General features: G+C 38.3%; 1 protein-coding gene across 1 annotated transcript in view; it reads right to left on the reverse strand.

The window, feature by feature from the left end:
* Positions 1–14,047, reverse strand: part of FNDC3B (fibronectin type III domain containing 3B) — a 354,613-nt gene that overhangs the window by 68,209 nt on the left and 272,357 nt on the right. Inside the window, exons 15-21 of the mRNA XM_084638683.1 lie at positions 13,411–13,549; positions 11,792–11,863; positions 10,036–10,154; positions 8,107–8,212; positions 6,075–6,247; positions 4,670–4,783; positions 2,577–2,726 (exon numbers count right to left, since the gene is read on the reverse strand). Of these exons, the coding sequence (XP_084494809.1) occupies positions 2,577–2,726; positions 4,670–4,783; positions 6,075–6,247; positions 8,107–8,212; positions 10,036–10,154; positions 11,792–11,863; positions 13,411–13,549 (873 nt within the window). The remainder of the gene's footprint in view (positions 1–2,576; positions 2,727–4,669; positions 4,784–6,074; positions 6,248–8,106; positions 8,213–10,035; positions 10,155–11,791; positions 11,864–13,410; positions 13,550–14,047) is intronic.

Below are 14,047 nucleotides of genomic sequence, written 5' to 3' on the forward strand. Positions count from 1 at the left end.
GGCAGGCAAACCCCATCTTCCCCAACAGAAGAATAAAGATCTGCTGAGTTGGGCTTTTCAGTGTCTTAAGTGAGAGTAACATGGGCAAAGGACCAACAAGCATGTGTTTTCTCCCCTACATTTTGCTGTATCTGAATAATTTTGTTTACTATGCATGGGATAAATAGAAAACCTCATTCTGTTTTTCTATTAGCTGTTTTGTTCAGCTGGTGTGCTGAAGGAAGAGATGATAAAGCTGCATTTGTTAGCCTTTAAAAGCCCTTAAAAACAAATCCTGCTCCAGGGACATCTTTTATCTAGTGAAGCGCTCCTATAGCTGCTAAAGCGAGCCTCATTTTGTGGTCTGTCAATGACATTATGTGTCTCGCCTGTAAACCAGTGTTTGGCAATCTGTATCTTGCTCCAAGCAATTCGTTTTAGTGGTGCTTATAACTGTTTTATTGGACAACCTCATCAACATAATTGATGGGTATTTAATTTTTGTTTGCTTACCAGATGTTTCCTCCTCCTTCCCCCACTCCAGTAAATGTCACAATGTTTCCCTGGGTGGAAGGCATGAGTGTTTTGGGGAATTTTCAATAATGCTACTAATTTTTTTTTTTAAATTTAAACAAAGACAAACTGGCCTCCCTCTAGTCATTTATGCCCGATTCTCTCCATTATTAGATTTGTACGGATTGAGATAATGATGTGTGTTTTGTTAGAAGAAAGAGTAACACGGGTTAGACAAAATTCTTTATATCTTAGAGTGAAAAATTAAGTTTTCCTGTTAATGTCTCTAATAGTCACAAAGGAAAGAATGATTTGCATTTTTGCCCTTTATCCTTTTATTTATTATTTTAAAACACATACCCAAAGCAAATCTCCATTAATTATGAAACACTTTTCGTTTGCCCGTATCTCATAATTCTACTCTTTACCCTGTTACTGTTTAATGCTCTAATGCATTCTGAAATACACTTTGTAAGACAGATACTACTTGACACAAAGTAAGGACCAGCTTGGCAGGCAGAGGCCCTCTAGAATTCTATTGCATGGATTACTGGTGGGCTTTAATAAAAAAATGTGTCTGTGTTATTATATATTTTTCTTATCTTCTGACTATGGATTAAGTTTTGCTTGAGGCGTTAAAATCTGTTAGACATTAGTGTAGCGGAACATTTCTCTGGTGGATAATTTAAAATAAATGTACACTCCCCCTCCAAAAATACTATACAGTTGGCGGTTTCCATTTTTTAACACTAAAAAAAATTAGAGTTCCCCATTCATCACGAAACTGGTATCACAGTGTCCCCCCAGCTCAATGAAGTCTAAATGCCAATTTAGAAGACAGAAAACAAAAAGCTTTCCTTCTCAGGCATATGGAATGTGCTCTCTGGCTTGCAGTGCCACTCCTCTCACACATGCTCTTTCAATTAGTTTCCCAAAATAATGACCATACAAGGTGTAGGTCCTGTGACAATGAAGTCAGACAAATACAGCAGACCATGAGTGAGGATGGGCTGTGGGACTCTATTTGAGGCTCTTTGGCTTTGAATCAGCTGCTGAAGAACTAGAGAGAATCTTACGGGACACTTGACTTGAAAGAGTTCAAAAAGAAAAGAAACACTTGACTGAGGGCTTGTGGCCTTCGATCAAAGTGATGAACCCTGGGTGGTCCAAGCTAAAAGATTTTCAAGGGAAACAATTTTCCACCCTTTGCCAGCTGGGTAGGTATATGAATTCTTGGTTGGATTTACTGCTGGTGTTCTGCCTTTGCACATAAATAAACCTTGTGGAGGAGTCTCCAAAGCTGTGCAGGCTTGGGTGTAGAATTTTGCCTCACTCTTTTTTGCTAAATCTCTTCTATTTTTTCAGGGGACTTGACAGGAGAAGAATCCAGTTCCATCACAGGATTTATATTTTAATTTGGTTGCTTTTTATTGAAAATAATGGGAGAAGCGTAAATATCAAAGAGAAGAAGATCATTACAGAGACTCACTAGACAATGATATAAATTCAAGAGATGAGGTGGTGAAAATGGCAAGTACATTATATTGCCAGCTGCAGCCGCCCATGTGCATAGGAATCTTATCAGCTACTCAGATGGTTTGCTTAACTTAATAAATGAAACAGATGTTGGAGATTACTGTTTAAGATAGGGGAATCTTTAACATCCATTTGGGAGGTAATGTCATTTACATACCATTTCCAAGCTTGAGCCAACTCAAAATTTGCGATTATTTTTTTTAAAGTTTAAAACATTATATTTCTATTTTAGTGCAAGAGCATCACTATCTGGGCCGGCTGTTTGTCAACAGTATTATTCATTGAAATTAAAGCATGTGATGAACAGGAGCGATTTTCCAAGGCTGAAAGTTCTATTAACTCCCTCTGTTCATCAATCTGAGTTGTTTAGAATCTAAATCGTTTGATTACGCAGTAGTGCTACACAATTTAGGAGAAAGGTATATTTCTTCTGACTTACAAAGTACCTCATTTCAAAGCAGTTAATGATGACAATAAAAATCCAGTGGAAGTAAATTGTGTTTACATCTTAGATTGTGATCTATACAAAATATAATAAGCTTCTGTACCTGTAATCTACAGCAATAATGTGCTGCTGCTGACAATTCACTAATTTCAAAACTGGTATCTGTGCCATTATACATGAGTTCCAGAGATTCCTCATCTTCTCCCCACTCTAATCTGTATTCAGAGATGTCGGCACCCGAGCATTCAGGACTCTGCAAAACAAATCTTTGTATTTAGTAGTTCAGTTTAAAGATGGAGGCCTACCTCATCACGTTTGACAGGTTAAGGAGAAAAATGCATAAAAACGAGTTCATAATGAGAAACCATGATCACTGCAAATGGACGCATTCTGAATTCGTGCCCCAGAATAGGTTACCAAAACGAAGCCTGTTTAGCAGAACTGTGCCAACTCTATCTGCTTGAAATAAACTAAGGTCTGGTAGACACTTGGAATTTACATCAGCATAGCCATGTCTCTCGGGGGTGTGAGACGTAACTAAGCTTTTCTCACCCCTGGCGTAAACAGCGGTAGGTTGATGGAAGAATTTTTTCAACAGCCTAGCTACTGCTTCTTGGGGAGATGGATTACCTACACCGACGGGAGAACATCTCCAGTCCGCATTAGTAGTGTCTAGACTACACTGAAGTGCGACAGTGGTGCAGCTGCAGTTGTGCCGTTTTAGTGTTTTAAGGGTAGAAAAGTCCTAATTCATAGAAGAGAGGACATTTACACAGCAGACACTATAGGCCTTAATTTCTATCAGGACTTTCACAATAAAAATTTCCTCCCATTCGGCTGACTTGGTAGCAGCACAGCCTTGAACCACACAGAAAAGTTTCAGAGTAACAGCCGTGTTAGTCTGTATTTGCAAAAAGAAAAGGAGGACTTGTGGCACCTTAGAGACTAACCAATTTATTTGAGCATGAGCTTTTGTTTCTAGACCAGAACTAGTGGTCTCAATGCACCTGTGGGAGAGTCATGGTTAAATGATATACTCAAGTCATTAAAAATGAATAATTATATTTCCCAGAAAATCATACCAACCGAAAAGTACTGCTCCTGGTTTGGAGCGAGGCCTGCAGCACTAGGCGCCCAGTGGAAGTCAGCCATCAAGCTGATGGGCAAGGTACAGGACAGTAGAGTCAGAGAAGCTAACACAGCTAAGGATGATGGTGAAATTAAAGCAGCGTGGCCCTTGATGTGGCACACACGTCAGTATCATAATATTATAAAAGAAGTTTTGCCTTTCATGCCTCCAAGTGAGCAGCAGAGGCGCTCTTCCTTGAGGACCCTCAGGACAATCTGATTACACACTAGAATCTATATATGTCCGACAGAGTCCCCAGTTACTGGCGGGGGGAGTATGAAAAAAACCCACATAACTCACAGAGGAAGTTGGTGGCAGAGTTGGGAAATGAACTCAGATCTCCTGAGTCCCAAACTAGTGCCTTATTCACAAGACCATCTTTTATCTCTTGTACTAATGGTTTAATGTGGTTTGGATATGAAACTAGGTGACACCTGACTATTTTGGGAGATTTCAGAGTAGCAGCCGTGTTAGTCTGTATCTGCAAAAAGAAAAGGAGGACTTGTGGTACCTTAGAGACTAACAAATTTATTTGAGCATAAGCTTTCGTGAGCTCCAGCATCCGATGAAGTGAGCTGGAGCTCACGAAAGCTCATGCTCAAATAAATTTGTTAGTCTCTAAGGTACCACAAGTCCTCCTTTTATTTTGGGAGAGTTGCTTTGACATAGCAAATCTCTCAGAGTTTGTCTGATATCAAGGACTCTAGCCTCACATAAAAATGTAGCAGAATAGCTGACTGCATGATTCCAGTTCAGAAGCCAGTCAGTGTATTGGATTCAACATGCTAAAATTCTGGAGAGATCATTCTTTACCGACCTATGACCTATATTAAGATGAAGTGATAAGAGATCCCCCTGTCTCCATTCTCAAGCCCCTAATAAACTTCGGTGACTCAAGATCAACTCTAAAAAAGAAAAGCAGGGAAGATTATTGTCTGTATGTACAAGAGTATTTTTGAGTGGGCTGAGATTGTGAACTGCTCTTGAATTAGCTTTCAAGTACTGATGATCATATTAGTTTGGATAAGCAAGATAGAAATCACACATACAAAGAGTGTTTGTCTTACCTCCCAGCTTACAAGTACACATGTGTCAGACACAAAGGAAAGGAAAGGTGCTTGGCACTGGCCGGGTGGTCCTGCTGCTGTGGTGACTTCTGTAGCTTCAGAATATGGCCCATACTAGGAAGGGGTGGAAAAAAATATTACACACACTTTAAAGGGGTTTCATAAGCCATACATAGAAATATTCTTATTATAACACATTTTCTTGAAGACAGATTAGGCCTCTAATATACACCTTATCAATGTAAAGCTTATCTTGGCATGCTTCACTTCATCTCACTGCTTATAAGTTGCCTTGCTTATTGAGAATACATGGTTTGCCTAAAACACCGTCAGTCCAAAGCTACTTCACAGGAAATGGCTCTCTCTTAGCTTTTATATGTCAGTCAGAACAGTTAGCAAATCAGACTTTGATATATACACCCAATTAATTAATACATAAGAAAGAAATGGATATCTTATCAATTTGCAGGTACTCTTGGTTTCGAATACCTGAACTAATTTTGGTAGTTTTCCCCCGTGATCTGCATTATTTAAAAGCTCTATGTTATGTAAGAGCTGAGTAACTGTCAGCAGGGACCCTGCTGTTGAAGCATACAAATCTTTAGAAACCTAATAGATTTCTTGGGAGCAGTCTGATAGCAGAGTAAGCAATGCATTAGACTACGTAGTCCCACTGAGGATACATTTTCAAAATGCTGGAAATGATGCTCAGAGAAAAGAAGACAGGGCCCAATCCAACACTGAAGTCAATTGGAATTCTTCTGTTGATTTCAATGGACACAGGATCAGGCTTTTAATTCCCAATGGGATTAGGTAAATAGGTTTTTACGAGGAATCTGAAAAAATATATGTACCCTACGTTAAATGAAAGCATATTAAAAACTATTAATGAACAAGTTTTCCCTAAAATGTCCAAAGACCTACTTGAAATTACTCAAGTATCATTTGCCTCTATAAAGGTAAAGATCTTTTTTGTTGTTGTTAAAGGTGTGTGGGCCAATATATCTCTTCAGTACAGTTCTAACACACTTTAAACGGTAGACCAGTTTAGCTGAACCTATGTTTAAACAGAAATGCCATTCTCAACTTTGCTTTAAAGGGCCACTCTGGATGGGGCCCTCTGAGTCTCAATGCACTGCCTTCTCCCTAAGTTTCTCCAACTCTTTCATTTTATTCTCCACTTTTCTCCTTTCCCAGATACCTCCTTTTCTCTCAACTTTTTTCCTTTCCCACATTCCCCTTTCCCTTTCATCTTTCCACTCACCAGCTATAGCTGAACTAGTGTATGCACTGCCAGGATAACTGTTCTCTCATATACATGTGAAGAAACATTTTGAAAAAAACCCTCATCTGGCATCCTTCTTTGGACACTGCTGTTCATGCTGCGCAGAATGTTAAACCTTACCCCTCCGTCATTCAAAGCTCTCACTCTGAACCGATATGTTGTTCCAGGAAGAAGGTTGCTGACCGTGCACTCTAGATCAGGGCCATGATACACCTCAGAAATAACCTCTTTTGGTTCCGTCATTTCCACACTGTACTCTGAGACTTGACAACCACTTTCTGACACAGGGACATCTGGAAAGAATCAGTATCATTTATTTATTGTTGATATAAAGTCACAGATTTACATGATGATTATCATACATTGATTCACCTTGTACCACAGATATATACTACCTCTAATGATTTCGCCTCTTTGATAAATGTTCCACACCCAGACATATGTAAGTGGGATCACTCAAGTGAATCAAGTTATTCATGTCTTTTAATATTTATAGGATAAGACCCGCAGCTAGTAGTAGCTATGTGTCCCACGTTGTAAAGCTCTGCTACTCTGGTATTCTAATACTACAAGTAGGCCCATTTATATCAATGGGCTCTACTACTGGTAGAAAGCACAACCCCCATGGTATACGACTGCACAATGGGGGCTGATATCTGCTCTTCCTTTAATTGCAAAGCCATAAAACATAAGGATATAAGACCAGTCATACTGGGTCAGATCAAAGGTCCATCTAGCCCAGTATACTGTCTTTTGACAGTGGCTGATGCCAGGCGCTTCAAAGGGAATGAACAGAACAAGTAATCATCATGTAAACCAGCCCCTGTCACCCGTTCTGGAAAACCATGAAACAGTAACTGTACATTCCTTCAATACAAGGAAAAATTACACTAATATTGCGAAATGACAACATAAGCATATGGTGACTTTTTAAAGTAACCTTAAAAAAAGGAAATAGATCACAAAAGCTCAGTGGGGCTGATTTTGCTGTCAATACACACTGTTTTGTGCAGACCAATAATGGAATGGACTCATTAGCTTTTAAATAATTATAATACATAGCTCTTACATAATGCTTTTCATCCATAGATCTCAAAGCGCTTTACAAAAGGTAAGTCAGTATCATTATCCCCATTTTACAGATGGGGAGGAAGGCTCAGACCTGCATTCTCTGAGCAATTCAATAGCCTTGGCGAAATCCATGGGGATTAGGGGTGTGCAAGGATCACTTGGACAGTCCATAAGCTTCTTCTTCTTCTTTTTTTTTTTTTTAACAGCTCACTGATATCGTGGGCTTTATTTTGGCTATTCACCTCCTTTGAATGGCTCTTCAGGAAATATACTATTATCTGCCACTGAAGCTACCCAGTGCTGAACTCCGCAAAGTGGTGCTCAGCCACAAAGTACAAACCAACGTGAGACCTGGAACATGAGTGCAACTTAGACTTTGTGCTGGACCTCAGATACATTTGTCAAATGGAAATGGTGTTGCGACAGACTATCCGGAGTGTAGTAGTGTCTTAGACACGTCTAACAAATAATTTAACAGTGGGATGTCACCACGCAATGACCTTCTGAAATGCCTCAAATACTATTTCATTCGCACTAAACAGGCAAGGAACTGCTTTTTATAAGAACTATGCTGGTCATGTCAACTTAGTATATTTGTTTTATTGCACCTTTGCCTTAATAAAAATTTTAAAATAAAAAGTCACCTAATATTTTCAGTGTGTTCTGGCTCAGTATAAATTACTGTGTGAAATTCTGAATGAAACAGTAGAACATTGTGGCTAAGAGCACAGTGAAATAAAATGGATCTCAAGTGATGTGATGTTTTTGCAATGAAAGGCCAATGGTTAGAAACTTTGTTATAGTACGGACATAGGCAGAACTTCCAATTGACTTCAGTGGGAACAGACTGCAGTATCAGACCCAAAGGCAAAAATAAAGACAACTAATTTCCAAGAGCCTGATACAAAGCACACTGAAGTCAATAAAAAGTCTCTTACTGACTTATAGCAACTTACTTAGTCTTTAGATCTTGAGAGTAAATTCATTCTTTACATGGTGGCTCAAGTTTTGGTCCAGATAAATAGTTTCAAACCAGGTTTCTGCCTGAGAATTAAAATGGCTGCAGGTACTGATCACTTACCCCACTGTAGCTGAACTTCTTTGTGTTTTGGTTTCCCCAACATTCTTGGTGGCCGACAGTGACCCGGTGCGACACTAAGCGTACGCACGGGTAAACTTTCAGAACACTGGAAAAGAATAGGACCTAAGATTAGTAATTCTGCTGAAAACTCATCTACAAACCAGGGACAACGATGTGAGTCATGATCTTCACAACAAAGACATTTCTAACAAAATACTATTTTGCCAGACAAAAAAGAAACAGTGAGAAAAATGTAGGATCAGAGACTATCAAGTGGTTAGTTAACATTTCATTAATATGAGCATTATTGACACAATTTTATTAGCATCATTTATATACTGTTTTCACTGGTATTTCTGAATATTTTAGTAAAGGATTTTTTACCTTTTTACTGTATTTCTCATGACTCTCAAGAATACTGTGTACAAATGAGCTCTCAAGAATACTGGGTACTAATGAGCTTTCAAGAATGCTGAGTACTAAAAGGCTCTTTAATACAGCAGAGGAAGGCATAAGAAGAACCAATTATTGGAAGCTGAAGTTAGACAAATTCAAATGAGAAATCAATCTTTTTTTTTTTTTTAAACTATGATGGTGATTAACAATTGCAACAAACTACCGAGTGAACAGGTGCATTTTCCCTCTCTTGATGTTTTCAAATCAAGACTGGATGTCTTTCTGAAAGATATGCTTTAGCCTAACACAATTATGCTTTAGTCAAGCACAACCCAGGGTAATTGTGTGAACATTTAATAGCCTGTGATATACAGAAGGTCAGATTAGATGATCTAATAGCCCCTTCTGGCCTTAAACTTAAAATATGATTTTTTCATAATAGTACAACAGTAACAGCTGCGAGGACCTCTTCTTGATAACATTCAGTTCAAAAATACTATTTTCCTTTCCCCCCCATACTTCCCATGGTTGATCCCTGAAAAAGCACTTCATCTTAGGTATACTATGCACTCAAATGTTGTCCTTGAACCTAAGGGCAATACTTTTAAAAGTGCCTTGGGAGCCTAAGTTCCAGTGGGGGCCTACAGCACAAAAAGAAAGCTAATGAGGTTTGGATCCTTCATATGCATCCTTGAGGAGAAGAGTCACTTGCATCCACTAGTTTGTGCAGCTCTCTACTGTAGTAACAATATCACCTCGATCTTTCAAATACTTAACCAGACGCTTAACTTTATGCAAGTGGGTAGGCCTACTGAAGTCAAAGGGAGTTTTCAGTAAGTAAAGTGTTCAGGATCAGGGTCTTTGTTAGTGTTATTATGTAGAGAAATGAACACAGTGCAACAGTACACTACATTCCAGAGCATCTGAGTCCACATGGATCCAGTCAGTCACAAACACACATGCAAGATCCAAACAGCAGCCAGTCAAACTGAGGAATCCATAACATTTTTTTATTTATACTTTTGCTAAATATATATACTAAATAATAAACTGAAATAGGGAGATGTCTGAACACAATGGCAAACTATGAACAACTACACAGAAAGCATAAAAATATAATAGCTGTACACACAAATTACTGGGTGAAATTCTATGGCCCGTGTTATGCAGGAGGCCAGAGTAGATTATCATAAAAGCCCCTTCTGGCCTTAATAATACATGAATACTTAGGATTTTTTCAATATGAAGTAGAACCTCATTAATTTGCATTTTGCTAAACTACAAGGCCCAGATTTTGCATGCACAAAGATAGCAGCACCTTTCAAAATGAAGTAATTTGCATAGGAGCATTAATAGAAATCAGTGAAGTTTTTACTGTATCAATAATACTACAATTTTAGCCAAGTACATCTATTATTTAAAGCAGAAATACTAGCAAACTAAATGTACAAACTAAGCAAAACTAAAATGCAGAGCTAGGTGAAGCTCTGGAAAATACAAAAATGACAGTTCTCCATGTTAAACTATTCTTACCTGACTGTGTCCACCAGTGCTGATACAGCATGCCCGGAGTTTATACAAAGTGCCTGGTTTCAAGTGAGTACACGTATATTCTGTAGCAGATCCACTATATGCCACTTCCCATTGATTTGCTGTAAAATTAAATGAACTCATTCAAGTTTGCTTTGAAAACAACGTGCACACCACACACACACTCGTACCTGGCTACTGTTCTTCAAGGGAGTTATATACGAGAAAGAAAATCTTTAACATGGTTTTATACAAATACTTGAATCCTTTTTTGTGAAAATAAAATGTTCATACACAATTAATGACGATATTATTTTCGCTAAAAGAAATCTTTTAAAAATCAAGCTAAGTATAGTCCTGGGACCTTAAATTCCACTGTTCTACAGAAAGGGATGGGGACATGTAAAAACACGAACAACTTCAAAACAAACAAAAACAACCCAGGTACTCAGTGTCATCATAATCCAACCTGCAGGCCAGGACAGGTGGCACTTTAAGGCTGCAGATCAGCACCTGTGGCTGGCTCTTACATGGGGTGCAAAGAAAAGCAAGGGCCACTTACTTCTTCCTTCATATCTTCCCCTCAGCACCTATGTGAGGAGCAGCCACAATCTGGTCCTACTTAAAGATTACTTTATTTTCCATTGAAAAGGGGCCACAGTCAAAGTACTCCAGTCACTGGATTGTGGGGTAGCCTCTGATAAGTCACTTTATCTCTGTTGTTTAGTTTTCCTATCAATAAAATTGGTATAATACCACCTACATCACATGGATGTTTGCAGTGCTTAAAATGGTCTGAAAAAAGTGTGTGTGGGGTCTGATCACAATCTGGGAGCAGCAGCTTTAGTAAGACAATTGCTAATGTGCACCCGTCAGCAACCTGGCTTGATTTGTTTCCTTTTTTTCCAGGTCTGCAACTCCTTGCGCCTGCCTGCATGCCACATCCCGCCCACTTTAAGCAGTGGGTGCTTAATTCATTAAAGTTTGAAGTCTTAGGAAAAAGGTGCACAGAAACACAATATGATATTGAACTAATAATAATAATATGATATTGGTAGTAATAATATTCAACAAAGTGATAGATTTTAACCAGGCACAAATGGCACATGCTTAATTTATATAGCCTGGCCTAGGAATCCAAGATAGTTAATGAAACAAACATTAAACAGTTTAGTAACATTTTAACTCAGGCCCTGTCTATACTAGGAACACTTTACTGGTACAGGAATACTGGTATGCTATACCAGGAAAGTGCTCCTAGCGTGGAAGTAGCTATACTGGCAAAGCAGTCTTTATACTGGTATAGTGAAACCAGACCCTACGAGCAAAACAAGTTTTACTGGTAAAAGCACAGCTCTTTGCCTGTATTATTGTGTCTACAATAGGGATGTCTGCTGCCACACCTGGGTCAGTCAGAGATCACACTTCTTTGCATCTCTGGCTGACATAGCCAAGCAGACAGAAGTCTGTAGTGCAGATATAGCCTAGGTCAGAGATTTTTTTTTTTCAATTTACGTTTTAATATGAAACTTGGTTTTATATTTAATGTTTGATAAAATTAATAAAGGGTACAGAAAAGATGCCAGACTAAACTGTTTATCTAATAATACCATCTATGATATTTGATACAATTGTTTCTTGTATTATTGTTATTACATTATTAATTTTAAAAATATTAATAGCTGAAAAAGCCAGGTTTTTAACTGTAGAATACGTAGAACCACAATGTATTGGAATAGATGATTCTTGTCAATTTTACCTTCAGAATTTCCTTCAGAAATCTCCAATAGGTATTTTAGGATTTCTGAACCGCCATTATCTTGTGGAGAATCTGAAAAATGAGCAACACTTTTGTTAATAAATTAGATTTGAAAAATGGAATCTACAAGAAAATAAAGAATACAGTTACAGATTTTGATCTTACAAAATCACACATATATCTAGTAAGAAAAGCACTTGCCAGATGCACTAATCACAGCATAAAGACCTAATGCTGCATGGTGCAGAGGGCTCTCTGGTCAGCACCTTGCAGATTTTATTCTAGTGGATTATACATACTGTAACAGATTCATTAGGGCACAAATAACCCAAAATAGAGTTGATGGAGGATATTTACTGCAAATAGCTGCTGTCTGACTGAATCCACAAGACTAAAGGTGATGATAAAAATAATTAGATGCTGCCAAATGTGGTATTCATAATTCTAAAGATAATGATTTTAGGATCCACTCTCAATCTACAGATCATTTCCAGACAACTTGGAATCTTAGAATACATTGTTGATTTGTTAACCATACCGCATACTTGGATTTAAATATTCTGCTCTTGCTACTTGAGTGGAATCAGGAATTTAACAGGTTATTGGAATGTATTTTTACTGTTTATGCAAAGCTGTGATTCCAGGGAGTCTGGTTTTCAAAACTGATGTCTGGAATCCTTAATCATCACCATTGGCTGATCGTAAACATGTTACATAGTGACCTCACCGAAGACATGGTTCCTGTCTCAAAGGGCTTACATTCTATGTGCAACATGACATGCCCAGGAAGGATCATGAACAAACTAACTGAGGTGTGGGGGAAGTTGAGAGGGAGAACAATGGTGACATTAAGAAGACTGCTGAGATGTGGATGTGCCTAAGCTGTTGCATTACATTATTTGTTTAACCTTTCTTGTCTGTTTCACTTCTCATAGGCAAGACAGCAGAAGTAAGTTTTTAGGAGGGATCTGACGGAGGAAGCTTGGTAGGCAGGAAAGCACTAAGTGAGCACAGAAGAAGACTAAGGGTATGTCTACACTATGAAGTTAGGTCGAATTTATAGAAGTCAGTTTTGTAGAAAGCATTTTTATACAGTCGATTGTGTGTGTCCCCACACAAATGCTCTAAGTGCATGTAGTCGGCGGAGTGTGTCCACAGTCCAAAGAGATATTTGTGAAGGGTATTGAGACTAACATCACTGGTAGAGCAGATAGGTTGGGCAGGATATACATGATACAGGACCTCGAAAGCAAAGACAGGAAGCCTGAACTTGACGTACAGTACAATAGGGAATCAGAGAATTGTCTCAAAGGATTGAGTGTGTGTGAGAGTTGGGGGGAGGGAAGATAGCTGAACCACTATGCTTTCACTTTATAAATGCCTTTAAAAATATTTTTGAGCTGTCTGATTATGAAAAAGTCACAGCTTTTCACCACAGGTCTCGGGCATCTCTTAGAATGATCAAATGCTTATCTAACTTTCTGAACAGATTCATCTCTGGGCTGAGAAGCAGTATGTGAAATCTGAGCCTAAGTGCCCATTCACATAGGTTTTGTTTACACTTAAATTATGTTATGCCATAAGAAAACTGTTACAGCAAACTGAATGGGTTAGCTTACCCCATTTAACACTGAAGCCATGAGATGTTATTGACCCTTTAATAACTGGTCTGGTAGGAGGTCCCGGCCTGTCTGGACTTGTTGTGCAGACCAAAATTTCACTTGGACAACTCTTTCCTTCCACATTAGAAGCAATCAGCTGAAACAAAAACACAACTAATGTAACTATTCAGTTCTCTTTTCTGGCAGCTTTGCATGAATTAATCTAATATAGTCCATACAAATATTGTTTATTAAAATAGACAGCACTATCAAGTCACAGCAAATTGTGTATGATTCTAACAATAGGTAACTGATCATAAAATTGTTTCATTAGTAAGTCCCTTCTGAGTTTTACTCTGGCCCCACCAGTACTGTGTTGCAGTAAATTAAGATAAGAAAATTCTTAACGTCTTTTTTAAAGCAAGTGTCACATGGCAATCCATTGTTATTTATCCAAAGAGAAGGTAAATAATGGTAGCTTCAGAACGTATTACTGTTATTTGTACAGTATTACCATAGTGCTTAGGAGCCTAAGTTATGGACCAGGACCCCATGTGCTGTACAAACACAGAACACACAGCAACAAATACATGAGAAGAGTTACAGGGACATCTAACATATGCTAATATGCACTTATTGAAGCACAAAAGATGCA

The sequence above is a fragment of the Lepidochelys olivacea genome (assembly GCF_965140295.1).
Source record: "Lepidochelys olivacea isolate rLepOli2 genome assembly, chromosome: 9".
NCBI lineage: Eukaryota > Metazoa > Chordata > Testudines > Cheloniidae > Lepidochelys > Lepidochelys olivacea.